The 20,721-nt window shown below is 49.4% G+C and overlaps 1 protein-coding gene across 4 annotated transcripts in view; it reads right to left on the bottom strand.

The window, feature by feature from the left end:
- EXOC6B (exocyst complex component 6B) overlaps positions 1-20,721 on the bottom strand; it is a 328,073-nt gene that overhangs the window by 157,304 nt on the left and 150,048 nt on the right. For all 4 annotated transcript variants that reach the window (XM_059845563.1, XM_059845562.1, XM_059845564.1 and 1 more), the window contains exons 7-8: positions 15,328-15,504; positions 4,044-4,112 (exon numbers count right to left, since the gene is read on the bottom strand). In XM_059845563.1, coding sequence (XP_059701546.1) covers positions 4,044-4,112; positions 15,328-15,504 — 246 coding nt within the window. The remainder of the gene's footprint in view (positions 1-4,043; positions 4,113-15,327; positions 15,505-20,721) is intronic.

Here is a 20,721-nt window from a genome sequence, read left to right on the forward strand (position 1 = left end):
ATGGGAGCTGGGGCTGGAATGGGAGCAGGGGCTGGAATGGGAGCAGGGGCTGGAATGGGAGCTGGGGCTGGGATGGGAGCAGGGGCTGGGATGAGAGCAGGGGCTGGGATGGGAGCAGGGACAGGAGTGGGAGCAGGGACAGAAATGGGAACAGGGACAGGAATGGGAGCAGGGACAGGAATGGGAGCAGGGACAGAAATGGGAGCTGGGACAGCAATGGGAGCTGGGACAGGGATGGGAGCAGGAACAGGAATGGGAGCAGGGACAGAAATGGGAGAAGGGGCTGGGATGGGAGATGGGGCTGGGATGGGAGCTGGGGCTGGTCCCAGCTCAGGGTGGGGACAGAGCTGCTGTCACTGAACCCCGGCCCTGCTTGAATCTCTCCACGGAATCCCTGAGGTTGGAAAAATCCTCTGGGACTGAATCCAACCATGCCCAGCCCTGTCCTGTGTCCCCAAGTGATGCCTCAGGTTTGGCTTTTCTATGTTTCACATCCTGTGCTGCTTTAGTGTGAGGGTCTGATCTCCATATTATGGGATGGTGGGCTTTGTGCACAGAGCAGGGAGACAAAACAATTCCTGCTCCAGCTGGGCACCAAGGACAAATGATCCAAATCTCAGCCCAGGAGCACAAACCCCGTGGGCTGGAGAGAGAAAAACAAGCAGGGTGGGAGTGCCTGGGCTAAAGCTGGGCTGGGACAATGAACTGCAAGGTGCAAATGGAGCAGAACTGATCCCAGGGAGAGACCCCGTGCCCGGCCGTGCATTTTGGGGCCATTTTGGTTCACCTTGGGTTCATTTTGGGACCATTTTGGTTCATCTTGGCTGCAGCCCTGGCTGGGCTCTGGTGCTGCCCCAGGTGGATCCATGGAGGAGATCCTTTAATAAATCCCTGCTCTATTCTGTAACTCTGCCTGGTCTCTGTCCTAGGTCAGCCTCCCCAAGGCATCACTAAGGCCGTGTCCCTGCAGGGACTGGGACTCTGGAAAACCCTTTCCACGAAGGAATTTTCCCAATATCCACCTAAACCTCCCCTGGCTGCTCTCTCTCCTCCCACCCCACGATCCCCCCTGTCCCTTGCAGGGACACCACCACCCCCTCCCCTGCACCATTCCCACCTGCAGAAGGAGACAATCCCACCCAGATCCATGGATCTGCTGCTTCCCCTGACACATTTCTGAGGATCAATCCCCTTTTCTGATTAGAACAAAACCAAAAATCCCCAATGCAGAGACAAACCCATTTCTGTTATGTGAAGCAAAGCAATTCCACCTCTTGGCCTTGAAATCCGTGGAATGCAACCATTTGGAATGTTCAAAACTGCCCCATCCACCAGCAGAAGCTGCTGACCCTTCTCAGAGCACCTTTGTGGACAATCACACCAGCAAATCCATCATAAATCCAAATTAAATCCATATCAAATCCAAATTTAGTCCGTATTAAATCCACAATAAACCCATATCAAATCCATATGGAATCCACATCAAACCCACACCCTCGTGTCAAACCGAGGCCTGGCAGCCCCTCCAGTGGGATTCCCAATCCCGTCTCCATGATCCCCATTCCTCCCTGAAGTCTCCCCAAATAAAGTGGCACCTCCAGCCCCCCCCCAGCCTGTCAGCTCCCTCCTAATTCCCAATTAACAAACTCCTGCTCCAGCTCCCAGCTCCGCCTGGGACATTCCTCCAAGACAAACACAGCCACACATTTTGGGGAGGGGAACTTCTCATTCCAAGAAAATCTCACGGCAACGTGGCCAAATGACCTAATTATGAACAGATGAGGGGCACAAAAAGATGTTCCATAGGAGCAGGGCTCCTGACAGTTCTTTTCCTTCAGCAAACCCGCGTGGATTGCTGGGGACGCCGGGAGCTGGGAAACAATTCCCTCTGCAGGCTGGGAAGGGAGGAGAGCTGGCAACACAGAGCTCCCTTCATCTCCTGCCTGGGATCTGGGCTGCCCAGCCACAGGGGAAGAGCCCCACGACAGCTCCTGGGCTCCCACGGCCCTGGAAAAGGGATGCAGCATCCCTGGAATGGCAGGTTCAGGACTTGGATGCTGCTGGAAGCATTCCTAAAATGGAAAGTTGGAGGGAGAGCTCCACGGCTTCCTTGGATCAAGAAACTCAAGGTTCAGATGCATGCCCAAAATTAAAATTTGGAGGGTGAGCTCCTAAGGCCCTGGAAAAGGGATGAGACTCCACAAGTTCCTTGGAATGGCAGATTCAGGGCTTGGATACTCCTGGAAACATCCTCAAAATTCAGAGTTGGAGGGAGAGCTCCAAATGTCCCTAAAAAGGGATGAGGATCCACAGGTTCCTTGGATCAGGAGATTCAAGGCTTGGATGCTGCTGGAAGCATCCCAAAAATTCCCAATTCAAAATAGGAGGATGAGCTCCAAAGGTTCCTTATTTGCCTTCCTTATAAATTAATAAATATTTTTTTAAAAAATCCATGTACTCGGAATTCCCAGGAGCCAGCCTGTGGGAACAGGAGCTCTCAGGGACAGCTCCAAGGAACCATTTCCAGTCAAAAAATGAACTCCTGGCACAATCTGTGGAATTTTTTCCCTCAGGGATCTCAGAGTGATCCAGGCAAGGGATGGATTTGGGGATGGCAGCAAAGCTGCTCCCGTCAGACAGAGCTGGTCTCCAAGGTGCAGCAAATGATCCATTCCTGAGGAATTCCTGCCCAAACTCCTCCTTTTCCATGGAATTGTGAAATTACTGTGGCCAAAGAAGAATCCTTGGAGCAAACAGCATCGGAATCCGACCAATTCCTGCCCAAAACTCTCCTATTTTTCAGGGAAGAACAAAAATTGCTGCATCCAAAAAAGGTATCCCTGGAGAAAGCAGCATCAGAATCCAAACAATTTTCCCCCCAAAACTCCTCCATTTGTATGGAATAACAAAGTTACTGAATGCAAAGGATCCTTGGAGAAAATGGTACCAGAGAATCCAGCCAATCCCTGCCCAAAATTCCCCCATTCCCACGGAATAACAAAATTGCTGCATCCAAAGAGGAATTCTTGGAGGAAACGACATCAGAATCCAACCAATCCCTGCCCCAAACTCTCCCATTTCCATGGAATAACAAAGTACCTAAATGCAAAGAATTCTTGGAGATAATGGAATCAGAGAATCCAACCAATCCCAGCCCAAAGTTCTCCCATTCCCACAGAATAATTCATTTTCCTTGGAAAACCAGCATCAGAATCCAACCAATCTCTGCCCAGAACTCCTCAATTTCCACAGAGTAACAAAATTCCTGCATCCAAAGAGGAATTCTTGGAGAAAACAGCATCAGAATCCAACCAATCCCTGCCCAAATTTCTCCCATTTCAATGGGATTGCGAAGTTCATGAATCCCAAGAATTCCTGGAGGAAACAATTCCTCCCAAAAATTCCTCCATTCCCAAGGAATAATGGAATTACTGGATCCAAAGAGGAATTCTTGGAGAAAACAGCATCAGAATACAACCAATCCCTGCCCCAAATTCCTCCATTCCCATGGAATAACGAAATTGCTGCATCCAAAGAGGAATTCTTGGAGGAAACAGCATCAGAATCCAACCAATCCCTGCCCAAAATTCCTCCATTCCCAAGGAATGATGGAATTACTGGATCCAAAGAGGAATTCTTGAAGGAAACAATGCCAGATCCCAACCAATCCCTGCCCCAAACTCCAAAATTCCTCCCAAACTTCCTCCATTCCCACGGAAAGATGGAATTACTGGATCCAAAGAGGAATTCTTGGAGGAAACAATGCCAGATTCCAACCAATCCCTGCCCCAAACTCCTCCATTCCCAGGGAATAACGGGATTCCTGCATGCAAAGAGGAATCCTTGGAGGCAAATCCAACAACCCACAAATACGAACGCAGTAAAAATTCCGGATTTGGGACGGCAGAGGGAATTCCCTTCGCATTCCCCTGCCCTCCTGAAGGAATTCCAGAGATTTTCCCTGGATCCATCCATCCCCGGCTGTCCCCTCCCTCAGGGATGAAGGGAATTCCCCACGGCAGGAAAAGCCCGGATTCACTCACCAGGACGGAGTAGATGTGGAGGCAGCGATAGACCGGGGAGAAATCCACCAAATCCTGGGCTCCAGGCACCTGGAACGGGGAGAGAATCCATGGAAAACCAGGGAAAGCCACCCGAAACCCACGGCTGAGGGAGCAAAACCGCTGGAAATTAAAGTATGGACAGGAGGAGCAGGAAAATATCACACACAGACATCCGAAATCCTGTTTGAAAATGACACCTAAACAGGTTTGTCACTCCAAAAATCACATTTAGGGGAATGAAAATACTAAAAAAATCAAATTTAAATAAGTTCCACTCTAAAAAATTCCACCCAGGTGAGTGCAAGTCACAAAAATTTCATTTATAAATAAGTAGAAATGCAAAAAATTAAATATGGGTAAATGGAGCTCTGAAATATCACAGACACACAAGTGAAATCCAAAAAAAAATCACATTTAAACAGGTTTGTCACTCCAAAATTCACATTTAGGGGAATGAAAATACTAAAAAAAATCAAATTTAAATAAGTTCCACTCTAAAAAATCCCATCCAGGTGAGTGCAAGTCACAAAAATTTCATTTATAAATAAATGTGGGTAAGTGGAGCAGGAAAATATCACACACAGACATCCGAAATCCTGTTTGAAAATCACACCTAAACAGGTTTGTCACTCCAAAAATCACATTTAGGGGAATGAAAATACTAAAAAAATCAAATTTAAATAAGTTCCACTCTAAAAAATTCCACCCAGGTGAGTGCAAGTCACAAAAATTTCATTTATAAGTAAATGTGGGTAAGTGGAGCAGGAAAGTATCACACACAGATACCCGAAACCCTGTTTGAAAATCACATCTAAACAGGTTTGTCACTCCAAAAATCACATTTAGGGGAATGAAACTATTAAAAAAATCAAATTTAAATAAGTGCCACTCTAAAAAATTCTATCCAGGTGAGTGCAAGTCACAAAAATTTCATTTATAAATACGTAGAACTGCAAAAAATTTAAATGTGGGCAAGTGGAATTCTGAAATATCATACACAGACACCTGAAATCCTAAAAAAAATCACATCTAAACAGGTTTGTCGCTCCAAAAAATCACATTTAGGTGAATCAAACTATGAAAAAATCAAATTTAAATAAGTTCCACTCTAAAAAATCCCACCCAGGTGAGTGCAAGTCACAAAAATTTCATTTATAAATAAATAGAGCTGCAAAAAAATTAAATATGGGTAAATGGAGCTCTGAAATATCACAGACACACAAGTGAAATCCAAAAAAAAATCCCATTTAAACAGGTTTGTCACTCAAAAAAATCTCATTTAGGTGAATGAAACTATAGAAAAATCAAATTTAAATAAGTTCCACTCTAAAAAATCCATCCAGGTGAGTGCAGCTCATAAAAATTTCATTTATAAATAAATAGAACTGCAAAAAAATTAAATGTGGGTAAGTGGAGCACTAAAATATCACAGAAAGACAACTGAAATCCTAAAAAAAAAAATCACATTTTAATAAGTTTGTTGCTCCAAAAAAATGATATTTAGGTGAATCAAACTATAGAAAAATCAAATTTAAATAAGTTCCACTCTAAAAAATCTCATCCAGGTGAGTGCAAGTCATAAAAATTTCATTTATAAATAAATAGAACGGCAAAAAAATTAAATATGGGCATGTGGAATTCTAAAATATCACAGAGAGACAAGTGAAATCCTTAAAAAAATTACATTTAAATAAGTTTCTCACTCTAAAAAAATCACATTTAGGTGAATGAAAATATAAGAAAAAAATCAAATTTAAGTGAGTGTCACTAAAAATCCCATTTAGGTGAGCAGAAGTCATAAAAATTTCATTTATAAATAAGTAGAATGGCAAAAAAATTAAATATGGGCACGTGGAATTCTAAAATATCACAGAGAGGCAAGTGAAACCCTAAAAAATCCAAATATAAATGAATGTCACTCCAAAAAAATCACACTTGGGTAAATGAAACTAAAAAAAAAAAAAATGTATAAATCAAATTTCCTTTATCCTAAATTATGTAAAAATACAATTTATCAAATATTTCATCAAGAACTGTGTGCTGATGTCACTCCAAATGCCAATTTTAGGTGGGTGCAATTCTAAAAAATTCAAATTTCAAGAAATCCCACGCTAAAAAAAAATCACATTTAGGAAAAGGAAACACTAAAAAAAAAAATCACATCTAAATCAGTGGAACTCCAAAAAAATCAATTAATCAATTTGGGTGAGTGTAGATCTAAAAAATTCAGATTTAAATAAATTCCACTCTCAAAAATCACATTTAGGCAAATGGAACTATAAAAATTCCCATCTATAAAAGTGTAACTCCAAAAAAATCACTTTTAGGTGAATACAACTCCAAAAAATTCAAATTTAAACAAATTCCACTCCCAAAAATTCCCTTCTACATGAGTGCTCCAAAAATTCAGGTATAAATATTAATATTATTATTATTTAATTAATATAAATTCAAATTAAATTCCACTCTAAAAATCAATTTAGGCAAATGAAACTATTAAAAAATCCCATCTATAGAAGTGTAACTCAAAAAAAAAATCACTTTTAGGTGAGTTTAGCTCTATAAAATTGAAATTTAAATAAATTCCACTCTCAAAAATCAATTTAGGCAAATGAAACTATAAAAAAATCCCATCTATAAAAGTGTAATTTAAAAAAAATCACTTTTAGGGGAGTGCAACTCTAAAAAATTCAAATTTAAATAAATTCCACTCTCAAAAATCACTTTTAGGCAATTGAAACTATAAAAAATCCCATCTATATAAGTGTAACTCCAAAAAAATCACTTTTAGGTGAATATAACTCAAAAAAATTCAAATTTAAATAAATTCCACTCTAAAAAAAATCACTTTTAAGTGAATATAACTTAAAAAATTCAAAAAGAACTAAATTCCACTCTCAAAAAATCACTTTTAGGTGAATATAATTCTAAAAAATTCCAATATCAATAAATTCCACTCTAAAAAATCACTTTTAGGTGAATATAACTCGAAAAAATTCCAATATAAATAAAGTCCAGTCTAAAAAAAATCAGTTTTAGTTGAATCTAACTCTAAAAAACTCCCATTTAAATAAGTTTATCACTCCAAACTATCATTTCTAGGTGGGAGCAGCTCCAACAGCAGCGGGTCCAGGGCAAAGCCAGGATTCCAGGGATGGAAAATTCCATGGAATGCCTGGGACCTCCCCGAATATTCGGATTTTTCAGGCCTTGTTGGCTTTGCTGCACTGGGATCCCACGGAACGCTGGGACTCACTCCAGGCACGGAACCCGAGGGACCCTGGCAGCACTCCCCCAGCAGAAAGTGGGGAAAAGGCAAAAACCAGGGAAAACCCCATTGATCCTTTGGATTTCCCATTGGATCTGTCTGGAAGCCCCGTCTGGGTTTGGGGTTTCCTGGTTTTTTCCCCGGGGAAGAGGCGCCAGGGAGGGAATTTGGGCTGGGTGGGATCAGAGGGGGAATTTGCGTTTGGTGTCCTTTGGGATGTTCCATCCTGGTGTCCTTTGGGATGTTCCCTCCTGGTGTCGTTTTGGGATGTTCCCTCCTGGTGTCCTTTGGGATGTTCCCTCCTGGTGTCCTTTGGGACATTCCCTCTTTGTGTCCTTTGGGACGTTCCCTCCTGGTGTCCTTTGGGACATTCCCTCTTGGTGTCCTTTGGGGACATTCCCTCTTGGTGTCCTTTGGGATGTTCCCTTTTTGTGTCCTTTGGAATGTTCTATCTTTGTGTCCTTTGGGATCTTCCCTCTTTGTGTCCTTTGAGATCTTCCCTCTGTCTCCTTTGGGGACGCACCCTCTTGGTGTCCTTTGGGATGTTCCCTCTCTGTGTCCTTTGGGATGTTCCATCCTGGTGTCCTTTGGGGACATTCCCTCTTGGTGTCCCTTGGGATGTTCCCTCTTGGTGTCCTTTGGGATCTTCCCTCCTTTTGTCCTTTGGAATCTTCCCTCTTTGTGTCCTTGGGGACCTTCCCTCTCGGTGTCTTTGGGGATGTTCCCTCTTTGTCTCCTTTGGGATGTTCCCTCTGTGCCTCCTTTGGGATGTTCCCTCTGTGCCTCCTTTGGGATGTTCCCTCTCTGTGTCCTTTGGGATGTTCCCTCTTTTTCTCCTTTGGATGTTCCCTCCTGGTGTCCTTTGGGACATTCCCTCTTTGTGTCCTTTGGGATGTTCCCTCGGTGCTCCCTGGCACCCCAAATCCCAGGAAAAGGGGGGTGGGAAAGCGGCAGGGATGGAAGGGCAGCCCTGGCAGTGGGGTGGGTTTGGGTTTGATGGGGCTGGAGAGGTGTGGGAACGAGGGACATTTCTCTGGGAGTCCCGGATTTCGGGGACCCCTGCCGGGGGCTCAGAGACCCTGGCACAGAGCCCAGAACTCCAGTGGGTTCGGTTCTGGCCGTGGAGCAAACCACCAGCCTTGTATGAGGACCTGCAGGGCACAGCAGTTCAAACAGCGCGATGATGGAATTATCACGGGGTGAAAAAACAGATTTTTGGGGTTTTCAGAACGGGGGTTTCGGGGGCAAGATGGAGGGATTTGGGCGTGTCCAGCCTTTCTTCTTCTTCTTCTTCTTCTTCTTCTTCTTCTTCTTCTTCTTCTTCTTCTCCTTCTTCTTCTTCTTCTTCTCCTTCTTCTTCTTCTTCTTCTTCTTCTCCTTCTTCTTCTTCTTCTTCTTCTTCTTCTTCTTCTCCTTCTCTTTCTCCTTCTCCTTCTTTGTCTTCTCCTTCTCCTTCTTCTTTGTCTTCTTCTCCTTCTCCTTCTCCTCCTCCTCCTCCTCCTCCTCCTCCTCCCTCTCCTTCTCCTTCTCCTTCTCCTTCTCCTTCTCCTTCTTCTCCTCCTTCTCCTTCTCCTTCTCCTTCTTCTCCTCCTTCTCCTTCTCCTTCTCCTTCTCCTTCTCCTTCTCCTTCTCCTTCTCCTTCTCCTTCTCCTTCTCCTTCTCCTTCTCCTTCTCCTTCTCCTTCTCCTCCTCCTCCTCCTCCTCCTCCTTCTCCTTCTCCTTCTCCTTCTCCTTCTCCTTCTCCTTCTCCTTCTCCTTCTCCTTCTCCTTCTCCTTCTCCTTCTTCTCCTCCTTCTCCTTCTCCTTCTCCTTCTTCTCCTCCTTCTCCTTCTCCTTCTCCTTCTCCTTCTCCTTCTCCTTCTCCTTCTCCTTCTCCTTCTCCTTCTCCTTCTCCTTCTCCTTCTCCTTCTCCTTCTCCTCCTCCTCCTCCTCCCTCTCCTCCTCCTTCTCCTTCTCCTTCTCCTTCTCCTTCTCCTTCTCCTTCTCCTTCTCCTTCTCCTTCTCCTTCTCCTTCTCCTTCTCCTTCTCCTTCTCCTTCTCCTTCTCCTTCTCCTTCTCCTTCTCCTTCTCCTCCTTCTCCTTCTCCTTCTCCTTCTCCTTCTCCTTCTCCTTCTCCTTCTCCTTCTCCTTCTCCTTCTCCTTCTCCTTCTCCTTCTCCTCCTTCCTCTCCTCCTCCTCCTCCTCCTTCTCCTCTGTCTCCACCTTCTGCTGTGATGGTGGCCCTTTGGGACTGGTTCAGAGTAGAAGCTCACAGTCCAACACAGGTGACAGGTATTTGGAAGTGATTGCAAACATTGTACATGTAGATTTTAGTATAAAGAGATAACAGCGCCCCGAGGGCAGGCAGAGTGCCTGGAACTGTCCTGCTGGACGGACCTCGGCTGGGCAGGAGGAAAATTTTTATAGATAAGATAGAATAAACAATTCTGAGACCGAGAAATGAAGAGCTCCAACTCATTCTTTGAGCACATGGGCGGAGACAGAGACTTGGCACCTGTCTCGGGGTCACGGCAATTTGGACTGGAGAGAGAGAGGAGCTGGGCTGAGGAAAGGGCAGCTCGGGGCTCAGGGAGCATTCCCAACCCCAGAGTGCCCCAGGCAGGGTCCTGGAGGCTCCTCAGCAGGGATGGGCAGGGAAAACTGGGATTGGGATAAACTCCTCCATGGGGTGGGACTGGAGCTGGCAAAGGATGGTAGGGGGAGAGGGGAATCAGTCCTGGCTTGAAGTAAATGGGGGATCCCAGGATCCCAAACTGGTTTGGGATGGCAGGGACCTTAAAGCCCATCCTGAAATGATCCAGGATAGGATTCCCACATCTGCACCCTCAGGATTTGGTGGGATAAACTCCTCTGTGAGGTGGAACTGGAGCTGGTAAGGGATGTCAGGGCGAGAGGGAAATCAGTCCTAGCTTGAATTAAATGGGGGAATCCCAGGATCCCAAACTGGTTTGGGATGGCAGGGACCTTAAAGCCCATCCTGAAGTGATCCAGGATGGGATTCCCACATCTGCACCCTCAGGATTTGGTGGGATAAACTCCTCTGTGAGGTGGAACTGGAGTGAAAGGATCTCCTCCTTTCAAGGAAAATCACATCCCGGCACTGCAGAGGTTCCTGGCTGGAGCTGAAATGGGGGATCCCAGGATCTCAGACTGGTTTGGGATGGGAGGGATCCTAATGGGGGGACCCTGAGGTGATCCAGGGTGGGATTCCCACATCTGCACCCTCAGGCATTGCCTCTGGAACTGCTCTTGGAGCAGCCTGGGATGGTGGAAGAGTCCCTGGCCATGGCAGGGCTGCGGTGGGATGGGATTTGGTGGGATAAACTCCTCTCTGATGCAGAACTGGAGTGAAAGAATTCCTCCTTGGGAATTCCTTCTTGGCAAGGAATTGCTGGCTGGGAGGGTGGGCAGGGGCTGGGCTGGAATTCCCAGAGCAGCTGGGGCTGCCCCTGGATCCCTGGCAGTGCCCAAGGCCAGGCTGGATCCACCTGGGACAGTGGGAGGTGTCCTGCCCACAGCAGGGGTGGAATTGATGATTTTTAAGGTCCCTTCCATCCCAAGCCATTCCATGATTCCATGAAATTCTCCCTCTGCCTGGACTGACATCACACAATGACCCTGTCTCCCACTCACAAATTCAGGTGTTTTTCTGCTATTTCAACATTCAGACACATCCAAAATTTCCCTGAATTTAGAACTGAAGAAGTGCCTGCGTTTCCTGAACCAGAGCTGCACTGCCAGTGCTCCCAACAATCCATAAATCCCTGGGTTTTGGGACGTGCCGATGCCACGGGAGCAGGCCAGGACTGACGGCTCCCCTGACACCCCCTCCAACCCAATCCTGGGTTTTATTCCTCTCCATTTCCAGAACAAAGGATTTATTCATCTTATCCCAAAAATTTCCCAGTCCACACAACATCAGCCTCCCAATCTCATTCCCAAATCCTGCAGCAGGCACGTTCCCAGAGCTGGGAGTGGGGCAGGGCTCTGGAAAGCCCCAAATCCCCCCTGCAAGTGGGGTTTAGCTGTCCCTGCAGCACATTTAACCCCTGCCAGGTCAGCCTGCCAGGAAACTGCAGCCCTGGCTGCCACCAGCACAGGGATGGCTCAGGGGTCAGGGAAGTTTTGCTCTGAGTTTGGATAATTTGGGATATAAGGGTTAATTTGGGATGGGAGGGTTAATTTGGGATAGGAGTGCTAATTTGGGATAGAAGGGTTAATTTGGGATGGGAGGGTTAATTTGGGATAGGAGTGTTAATTTGGGATATAAGGGTTAATTTGGGATACAAGAGTTACTTCAGGATAGGAGGGTTAATGTGGGATGCAAGGGTTAATTTGGGATACAAGGGTTAATTTGGGATAGAAGGGTTAATTTGGGATAGAAGGGTTAATTCGGGATAGGAAGGTTAATTTGGGATCTGAGGGTAAATTTGGGATAGAAGGGTTAATTTGTGATAGAAGGGTTAATTTGGGATATGAGAGTTAATTTGGGATAGGAGTGCTAATTTGGGATAGAAGGGTTAATTTGGGATACGAGAGTTAATTCAGGATAGGAGGGTTAATGTGAGATGCAAAGGTGAATCTGGGATATGAAGGTTAATTTGGGATATGAGGGTTAACTTGAGACATAAGGGTTAATTTGGGATAGAAGGGTTAATTTGGGATGGGAGGGTTAATTTGAGATACAAGGATTAATTTGGGATAGAAGGGTTAATTCAGGATACACGGGTTAGTGTGGGATGCAAGGGTTAATTTGGGATATGAAGGTTAATTTGGGATCTGAGGGTTAATTTGAGACACAAGGGTTGATTTGGGATTGGAGGGTTAATTTGGGATGGGAGGGTTAATTTGGGATAGGAGGGTTAATGTGGGATGCAAGGGTTAATTTGGGATATGAAGGTTAATTTGGGATATGAAGGTTAATTTGGGATATGAGAGTAAATTTGGGATCTGAGGGTTAATTTGGGATATGAAGGTTAATTTGGGATATGAGAGTAAATTTGGGATATGAGAGTTAATTTGGGATCTGAGGGTTAATCTGGGATCTGAGGGTTAATCTGGGATCCGAGGGTTTGGACCTTGGACCCTCGGTGTGTTTTGGGGTAAAAGCAGGACACGAGCACAGATTCTGTCCCTCAGTCAGGGTGAGAACCCTCCAGACTGGAGCATCAGGAATTCCAGAACCATCCCGGAGTGCCAGGGATGGGAACCCCTGGATGAGCTGGGGCACAGGGACACGGGACAGGACACAGAGCCCACAGGGACTCCACGCCAGGACAGGGCACGGAGCAGGGGGGACTGCAGGTGACACAAACAGGAATTGTCCCTAAAACTCCACTGCTGCCCCCAGCCCTGGCTCCGCTCCAATCCAGCTTTGCAGTCCTCAGGAAAAGGACCTGGAGCTGCTGGAGAGAGCCCAGGGGACATCAGGGAGCTGGGAATGTTCCCCTGGAGAAGGGAAGGCTCCAGGCAGAGCTCAGAGCCCCTGGCAGGGCCTGGAGGGGCTCCAGGAGAGCTGGAGAGGGACTGGGGACAAGGGACAGAGGGACAGGAGCCAGGGAATGGCTGCCACTGGGAAAGGGGAGATTGGGCTGGGATCTCGGGAATAAGGAATTGCTGGCTGGGAGGGTGGGCAGGGGCTGGGCTGGAATTCCCAGAGTTGCTGTGGCTGCCCCTGGATCCCTGGCAGTGCCCAAGGCCAGGTTGAGGATTGGGGCTTGGATCCACCTGGGACAGTGGGAGGTGTCCCTGCCCATGGATGGGAGGACATTGGATGGAATTTGAGATCCAACTCAAACTATTCCATGGTTCACCTGGGAGTAGGAACCTCCAAGGCTTCTGCAAGGGCCACAACCCTCTGCAAATTCCCACTGATGTGGAACATGAGCTATTCCAGGGATTTTGGGGGTCTGGGCAGGGCCTGGGTTGGATGGATGATCCCTGTGGATCCCCTTCTGTCCAGGAGATTCCCTGATTCCATGAGGAGGGAACACGGGGAACTCAAAGCTGATCAGGAAAAAACTGCTCACTTTTCTCTCCCACATGGGATCTCCTCCATGGAATCTCTTCCATGGGGCTTGTCCATGGGGTGTCCTCCATGGGGGCTCCCCCAAGGGATCCCCTCCATTGGATCTCCTCCATGGGATATTCCTCGTGGGATCTCCTCCAAGGCATCTCCTCCACAGGATCTTTTCCATGGCATCTCCTCCATGGGATCTCCTCCATGGGATCTCCTCCATGGGGACTCCTCCAAGGGTGTTCCTCCATGGGATCTCCTCCACATCATCTCCTCCATGAGATATTCCCCATGGCATCTCCTCCATGAGATCTGCTCCATGCCATCTCCTCCAGGACACCTGGCCAGGTGCTCCCAGGGGTCCCATGGCTGCTGCCCCTCCCCCACTGCTCTTCATCACCACGGACAGCGGCCACTGCCCACCCTGGGACAGCGACTGGGATGGGGACAGCCCCTCCCGCCCATCCCCCACAGCAGGGTCACCCCCTGTGAGGTCACCAAAGTGCCACCACACCCAGAGATGGGATTCACCTGCCTGAGGCCAGCCAGAACCATGGAATCATGGAAGGGCTTGGGTTGGAAGGGACCTTAAATCCCAATCCCACCCCATCCACGGCAGGGACACCTCCCACTGTCCCAGGTGGATCCAAGCCTCAATGTCCAGCCTGGCCTTGGGCACTGCCAGGGATCCAGGGGCAGCCCCAGCTGCTCTGGGAATTCCAGCCCAGCCCCTGCCCACCCTCCCAGCCAGCAATTCCTTGCCAAGATCCCAGCCCAAGCTCCCCTTTCCCAGTGGCAGCCATTCCCTGGCTCCTGTCCCTCTGTCCCTTGTCCCCAGTCCCTCTCCAGCTCTCCTGGAGCCCCTCCAGGCCCTGCCAGGGGCTCTGAGCTCTGCCTGGAGCCTTCCCTTCTCCAGGGGAACATTCCCAGCTCTCCCAGCCTGGCTCCAGCCCTGCAGCAGCTCCAGGGCCTCATTCCATGCTGCTGTAGGAATGTGGAGCCCACCCAGAGGGTCCCAGAGCAGGCCCCACGAGGGCTCAGGGCTGACCCCACAATTCCATCCCCACGGAACAAAGTGTGACCTCGCTCTGCTCTGGATGTGGAGCAGCTGTGGAAAGGAGGGAATGGATTTGCAGAGGGAAAACAGAAAGCCCAGAACCACTGGAACAACCCCAACTTCAAATTTCCAGCGTGTCCTCGGTCCCCTCCCGGTCTGCCCAGGGGCTGTCACGGTCAGGGTGACACACACCCCCAGCCCAGGGATGGCTGCAGCTGAAAACATCATTTTCCTGACCAAAGAGGCTTCAACAAGGGAGAAAAGCCATCCAGAGGGGCAGAACTTCCCAGAGTTCTTCCCATCCAGACAGAAGTTCCCAAAAGGTGCAGGACACAGCTGCATCCCAAGGAATCATGGACACATCCAAAGGCTCAACCCCCCAGGTCCTGCACTGCAGCTCTGGATCTCTGAGCTGCCTTTCCTGAGACACGGGGCTCAGTTCCATGGGAAACATCCCAAATCCCAGGGGAACCAGCACTAGAGGAAGGAAAAACCAACGCCATCCCCAGGTTATGTGGTTCCCAAAACCCTCTGTCAGGTCCCAGGAAGCTGCAGCAGGAAGGGAAGAAGGGAGCACATGAAGGAATTCAAATTTCCACCTCCCATCCTGACACAAGCCCTTATCCAAAGAGAAACCAAAGGAAAAGGCCAAAAATCGGGTTATGGAGCAATGTTTCCATGAGGGATGGATGTTCTCCAGCAGCACCAAGACGCTGGGACAGACTGGGGTAGGCAGTTCCCAATCCTTGGCCTCTCTGCTGAGCCCAGTTATGGAAATTGGGATAAAACCACAAAATAACCAAATCTGGAGACACATCCCACGTTGTCCAGCCCCTCCTGCACCTTCAGGACTTCCCCATGAGCAAGGAGCAAACCCCTTGAGACACCACAGGCACCCCACAGTGCCCAGTTTGGCGTTTACCTCTTCCTCCTCATCCTCATCCTCCACATCCAGGATCCCCGAATCCTGCTCCGACATGGGGCTGGTGTTCTTCACCTCCAGCTCGGAGCTGGCGCTGAACTCCTTCTTGGATTTCTTCCCCCCGCTAATCCTGGGCTGCTGGGACACGATGTTGTCCAGGTTTCTCTGCTGCTGTGCCTAGGAGCAAACACAGATTCCACCTGGGATTTCATTTGGCTTCCAGGCACGAGGCGCAGCCAGCCCTGCCAGGGGACAAAGGCGGCCGGAGGCGCCACGCGCTCGGCGGAATTCCGACACGTCGCCTTTCCCCCAGCCCAGATATTCCCAGATCCATTTGCAAAGCAGGCCGGGGATTATGCAACAATCCAAACACGCTCCTGACTCTTTCCAAATCCCAAGGCCCCGGCCCCCGTGCTGCCACATTGATCCGTTTACGGCCCAGCTGCAGCAATATTCGCCCGCGGGCCATGTGGTGACTGTCACAGGCCGCGCTCGGGGACCTCCTGAACCGCTGGGTTTGTTCCTCTTTTCCAGCCGTGGCGGCACAAAACATTCCACATCTGGACCCCAGAGGTTCCTGAAAGCATTTTTGTGGGAGCCCAGGAGGGTTTAATTGCGCATTGTTGATGTGCGGAACGAGCTGTAAAAGGTGCTCCAGGAAAACGTGCTGGAAGCGGCGGGATGGAGGGCTGGGAACACGCCGAGTTATTCCAGGGGTTTTGGGGTTGTCTGGCAGCTGAGGTCACACTGTGCCCTCCTGCAAAAATTCCATTGTTTTTCCTTTGATATGGAGCACAATAATGGCAGGAAAAGCGGTTCAGCCCCACTTGTTCAGGGGCTGATCAAGTTCAGACCGAAGGGCGAGGAATGGGAACAGCACGAACACACAGGGGGCCTCCAGGGCCAAATCCCGGCCAAAACCAGGGGGACAAGGCCAATCCCAAGGATGTGGCCCTGCTGGACATGTGGGTTTGTGCACCGGTGTAACTGGAAAATAAACACTGGGAAAACCTGGAATTTATACGGATTTAGACCCAGATTTAGAGGATTCCTCCCCGTATTATGCTGGGGATTTTTTATGTATCAGGAGAAAGGTGCGTGGGAATCATGGAATCGTGGACAGGATCTTCAGGATCCCCTCATTCCATGGGCAAGGACACTTTCCACAAGCCCAGGTAGTTCCTGGACATCCTGGAATTCCAGGACTCTCTGAGGTGGCAAAAGGGGCACATCCCTTTCCCTACGGGAATGTGGCAGCCTGGATTTAGAAGGAAGGAAATCCATTAAACCTGTTGGAGATCCAGCTGTCAGCAACACCAAGGGAGAATTAAAACATTACTAATGGCTATTAAAAATCTCTAATTATTAATTACTTCTGCTCCCTGAACTGCAGAGAGCACAGAGTGTGCCTAATCCGCGTGCAAACCTCCCAGATTATTTCCTTTTCAACACCTGGAAGTTTTAACATCCCACCAAAAATAATTCAGGAGCAGCTTTGATTTTTGCCAGCCTGGAAATCCCTTTGGAATCTCCCCTTGGGAAGCAAAACCCCACCAGGGACTGAGCACTGGAGTAATTCCTACACCTGAGGAATATTTAAGCCCAAGCATGGCATGAAGACCCCATTCCTTGGAAGATCCAGGCATGGACATCCCATTCCTTGGAAAACCCACCTCAAAGTGCTCCTCACCCCGAGCACACACAATCAGCTCTGAATTAATCAACGAGCTGGGCAATCCATAACAAAATTCCATGTACAAGCTGCCCCTGGAGGTGGCTGCAGCGGGAACAGGAGCAATCCTTGGATGGGGATGTGAATCCTTGTGGGATGCGTTATCCCACAGCACAACCTTGACCTCTAGTGGTTGGAAAGCAGGAGTAGCCCTGGAGTTTATTTACTCCGAGTGCTCCTCCCAGCTGAGCCAGGGGACTCCCAGCCCCATCCCTTTAAAAAAAAAAAACCTCTTCAGGGATGAATCCCAACAATGGGAATTTTTGCAACAAAGCCCCAGAGGGGAAGGTCTGGGTGGACACTGCCCAGGACAAAGTTTTGCTCCCGACGTCAGGACGCGAGGCCGAAGGGAAAGGGGCATTTTTGGCACCGGGGTTTTCGGACTTCAGAGGCAGCACTCTATAGAAAGGCCTTGCAACATCCCATAAAGGGAATTAGGACTTCAAAAAGGGGCGGGAGCCCTTGGTCCTTCAGAAGAGAACACAACAAAGGGTCGGGGCTCGGGCCCGCCCAGCGCCGCCATCAGTTTCCCAACCCAGGCCTAATGAAGTTATAACCCTGAATCCACTGGCAATTCCCCCAAAAGCAAGCCCAGCGCACTCATTAAACCCTCCAGTTTATGTAATCCTTCTCCTTCTGCAGAGGGGAGAATCAAAGGGTGGGAAAAGGCGCAGCTCTGGATGGAGCCCTGAGCTGGACACGGCTCGTTAAGCAGGGCGGAGCGCACAGGCGGTCATGGGAGAGGGAAATCTGGGATAACCAGCTGCAGGATGCTGCTGCCAGCCCTGGACTCCCCTGCCCCAGCCCTCGGAGGGAAACACACGGGATTTCAGCCTGGACACGGAGCTGGTGTCACCAAGAATCCATGGAAGTGCTCTCAGAGGATCACCAACCTCAGTGCCACCTCTGTTTTCCAACAGGGATTAATCTTCCCTGTGTGGGAGCAGAGCAGGAGCAGGTGTCAATACTGATAAGATCCAAACCAAGTGTTGGTAAGACCTCATAAATTCCAGTTATTTAGAAATCAAGGAAATCTGTCCCTCCGGCATCGCTCCAGGACAAGGAGCCCCACAGGGAATTTACTCCCCAAACTTTCATTTTGCACTTTTAATGCAAATAAACTGATTTATCAAGAGAAGAGTTTAGACCTGGATTGAAGTCCAAGCACCAGCTGAGAAAATCACAGAATCCAGGAATGGTTTGGGTTAGAAGGGACCACAAATCCCACCCCATTCCACCCCCAGGGACACCTTCCCCTATCCCAGGGCACTCCAAGCCCCAGTGTCCAACCTGGCCTTGGACACTCCCAGGGATCCAGGGGCAGCCACAGCAAATCTGGGCACCCTGTGCCAGGGCCTCCCCACTCTCTGAATGAAAAAAAAAAGGAAAAATTTGTATGTCCTGACTCCCAGATATCCCAAAAACCAGCCAGAGGATGCTCCCGAAGGCACAAAAGGTTTCCAGCCCACCAGGAGCAATTGGGACCTTGAGGAATCTTCGCCTTTCAGAATTTTTAAATTGGACAAGATTTTCCAGGGATTTCTGCCTGAATGGACTGACATTCACTCAGTGGAGGTTTGTCCCCTTCCCTTTCTGGGAACACCGGAGCCAAATCCCGAGCTGGGATGGGCACATTCCCACTGCAGCAGGAACAGGAATGCCCTGAGCCCAGCATGAAGGAGTGATCCTGGAGCCAGGCCCTGCACAGCCCAGCAGCAATGGGAATGGCTTTTCCATCCCCACCAGGGCATTCCCAGCCCCCCGCTCCCGGCAGGAAACGATCTGGGCTGAGGTGACCTACGAGTGAGAAATATCGAGTTTTCTTCAGCGCCGTGAAGTCAGCGAGGTTTGGGTTTCACTGCGAGGGAAAGGCAGGGCTGGGGGGAGGCCCAGAGGAAGCAGCTCTGGAGAAATTTGGGATTATCCAGAGGAACTCCCCAGCTCATTCCCAGCACCTCCCCGAGCCGGGGTGCAGCAGAACAAATCCTTCCATGGATTTGCTGGGGCACAGGAAGGATCAAACCCGACCTGCAGAGGAGCACTGGGGGGTTTGGGGGATCTGTTCCCACATCAAAGGCCGGGTGACACCCGGGATGCCCTCGGAAAACCCATGGAAATGGGGCTGGGGGAGCCCTAAAGCCCTCAGGGGGTGACAAACCCAACCCAAAATCCCCCCACCTTTTGGTGTGGCTTCCAGGAAAGCGAGGCCAGTTTGGGGTTATCTTGTGGGATTGCCTCTGTTATCCAGGACCATCAATCCTGGCTCGCCCTGCTCCACGGGAGCATGAAAAAGGCAGGAGAGCCGAGGCCTGGTCACAGCTGACCTCGCTTTTAGGAGTCAAACACAAAGTGCTGGGATCGTGGAGGTGAAGTTCCCTCCGAGCACAGCCACGTCCTGGATCCACAGCAGCCTGGGAGAGCAGGAGCACCCCCATCACTCCATCAGGGCAGAATTCCCAGCTCCTGGTGGGAATCGTCTATCCAGACTGGCTGGCAGGACAGGCAGGGGCACCTGCCCACCTGCAGGGCCAGGTCCGGGTCAGTGACCCACCTCTGTGCACTGAGGCTGTCACCAGGCAGGCCAGAAGACTTTCAGGGGACCTGGGACAGCAGGAGGTGTCCCTGCCCATGGCAGGGGGTGGAATGGGATGGGATTTAAGATCCCTTCCCGCCTAAACCATCCTGGGATTATTTGATGGTGTAAATCCTGTCTCCTTGCACATCCCTTCACCGAGGGCTCGACCCTGCAGGACACAGCTTTGGGGGTTTCTCCTCAAAACCTCAAATTCCCACAGAGGTGTGGACTCCCCATCCCTGGAAGTCTCCAAGGCCAGGCTGGACAGGGCTTGGAGCAAGCTGGGACAGTGGAAGGTGTCCCTGCTCAGGCAGGGCTGGGATGGGATGATTTTTAAGGTCCCTTCCAACCCAAACCATCCTGGGATTCAAAGCCCTCAACAGGAAGGACATCCCTCAGCATTCCAGGATCCATCCCAATAAATTCCATCCCAAAAAGCTTGAGAAGAGCAACTCCACCTTCCCACCCCTCACAACCAAACCAACCCAGCCCAAGCCGGAGCTGAACTTTTGTGGGTGAATTTTTCAGGGTTGGGTTTTTCAAAGCAACTCCACTCCTTGAAATCGAGCGACCCTGGCTCCAAACCTGCACCCAACAGCCACGGAGGCATTCCCAGCTCCATGGGATCATTCCCACTGCCATGGGATCATTCCCAACACCAGGGAGGCATTCCCACTGCCACTGGGTCATTCCCACTGCCATGGGATCATTCCCAAGTCCACGGAGTCATTCCCAGTGCCATGGGAACATTCCCAACACTATGGCATCATTCCAAACACCATGGAATCACTCCCACTGCCATGGAGTCAATCCCAACACCATGCACTCATTCCCAACATCATGGACTCATTCCCAATGCAAAGGGATCATTCCCAACACCATGAACTCATTCCCAACACCATGGACTCATTCCCAACACCATGGACTCATTCCCAATGCCATGGGATCATTCTTAACGCCATGGACTCATTCCCAATGCCAAGGGATCATTCCCAACATCACGGAGTCATTCCCAAAGCCATGGGATCATTCTCAATGCCACAGGATCATTCCCAACGCCATGGGGTCATTCCCAATGCCATGGAGT

This window comes from Haemorhous mexicanus, chromosome 4, assembly GCF_027477595.1.
Source record: "Haemorhous mexicanus isolate bHaeMex1 chromosome 4, bHaeMex1.pri, whole genome shotgun sequence".
NCBI classification, from domain to species: Eukaryota; Metazoa; Chordata; class Aves; order Passeriformes; family Fringillidae; genus Haemorhous; species Haemorhous mexicanus.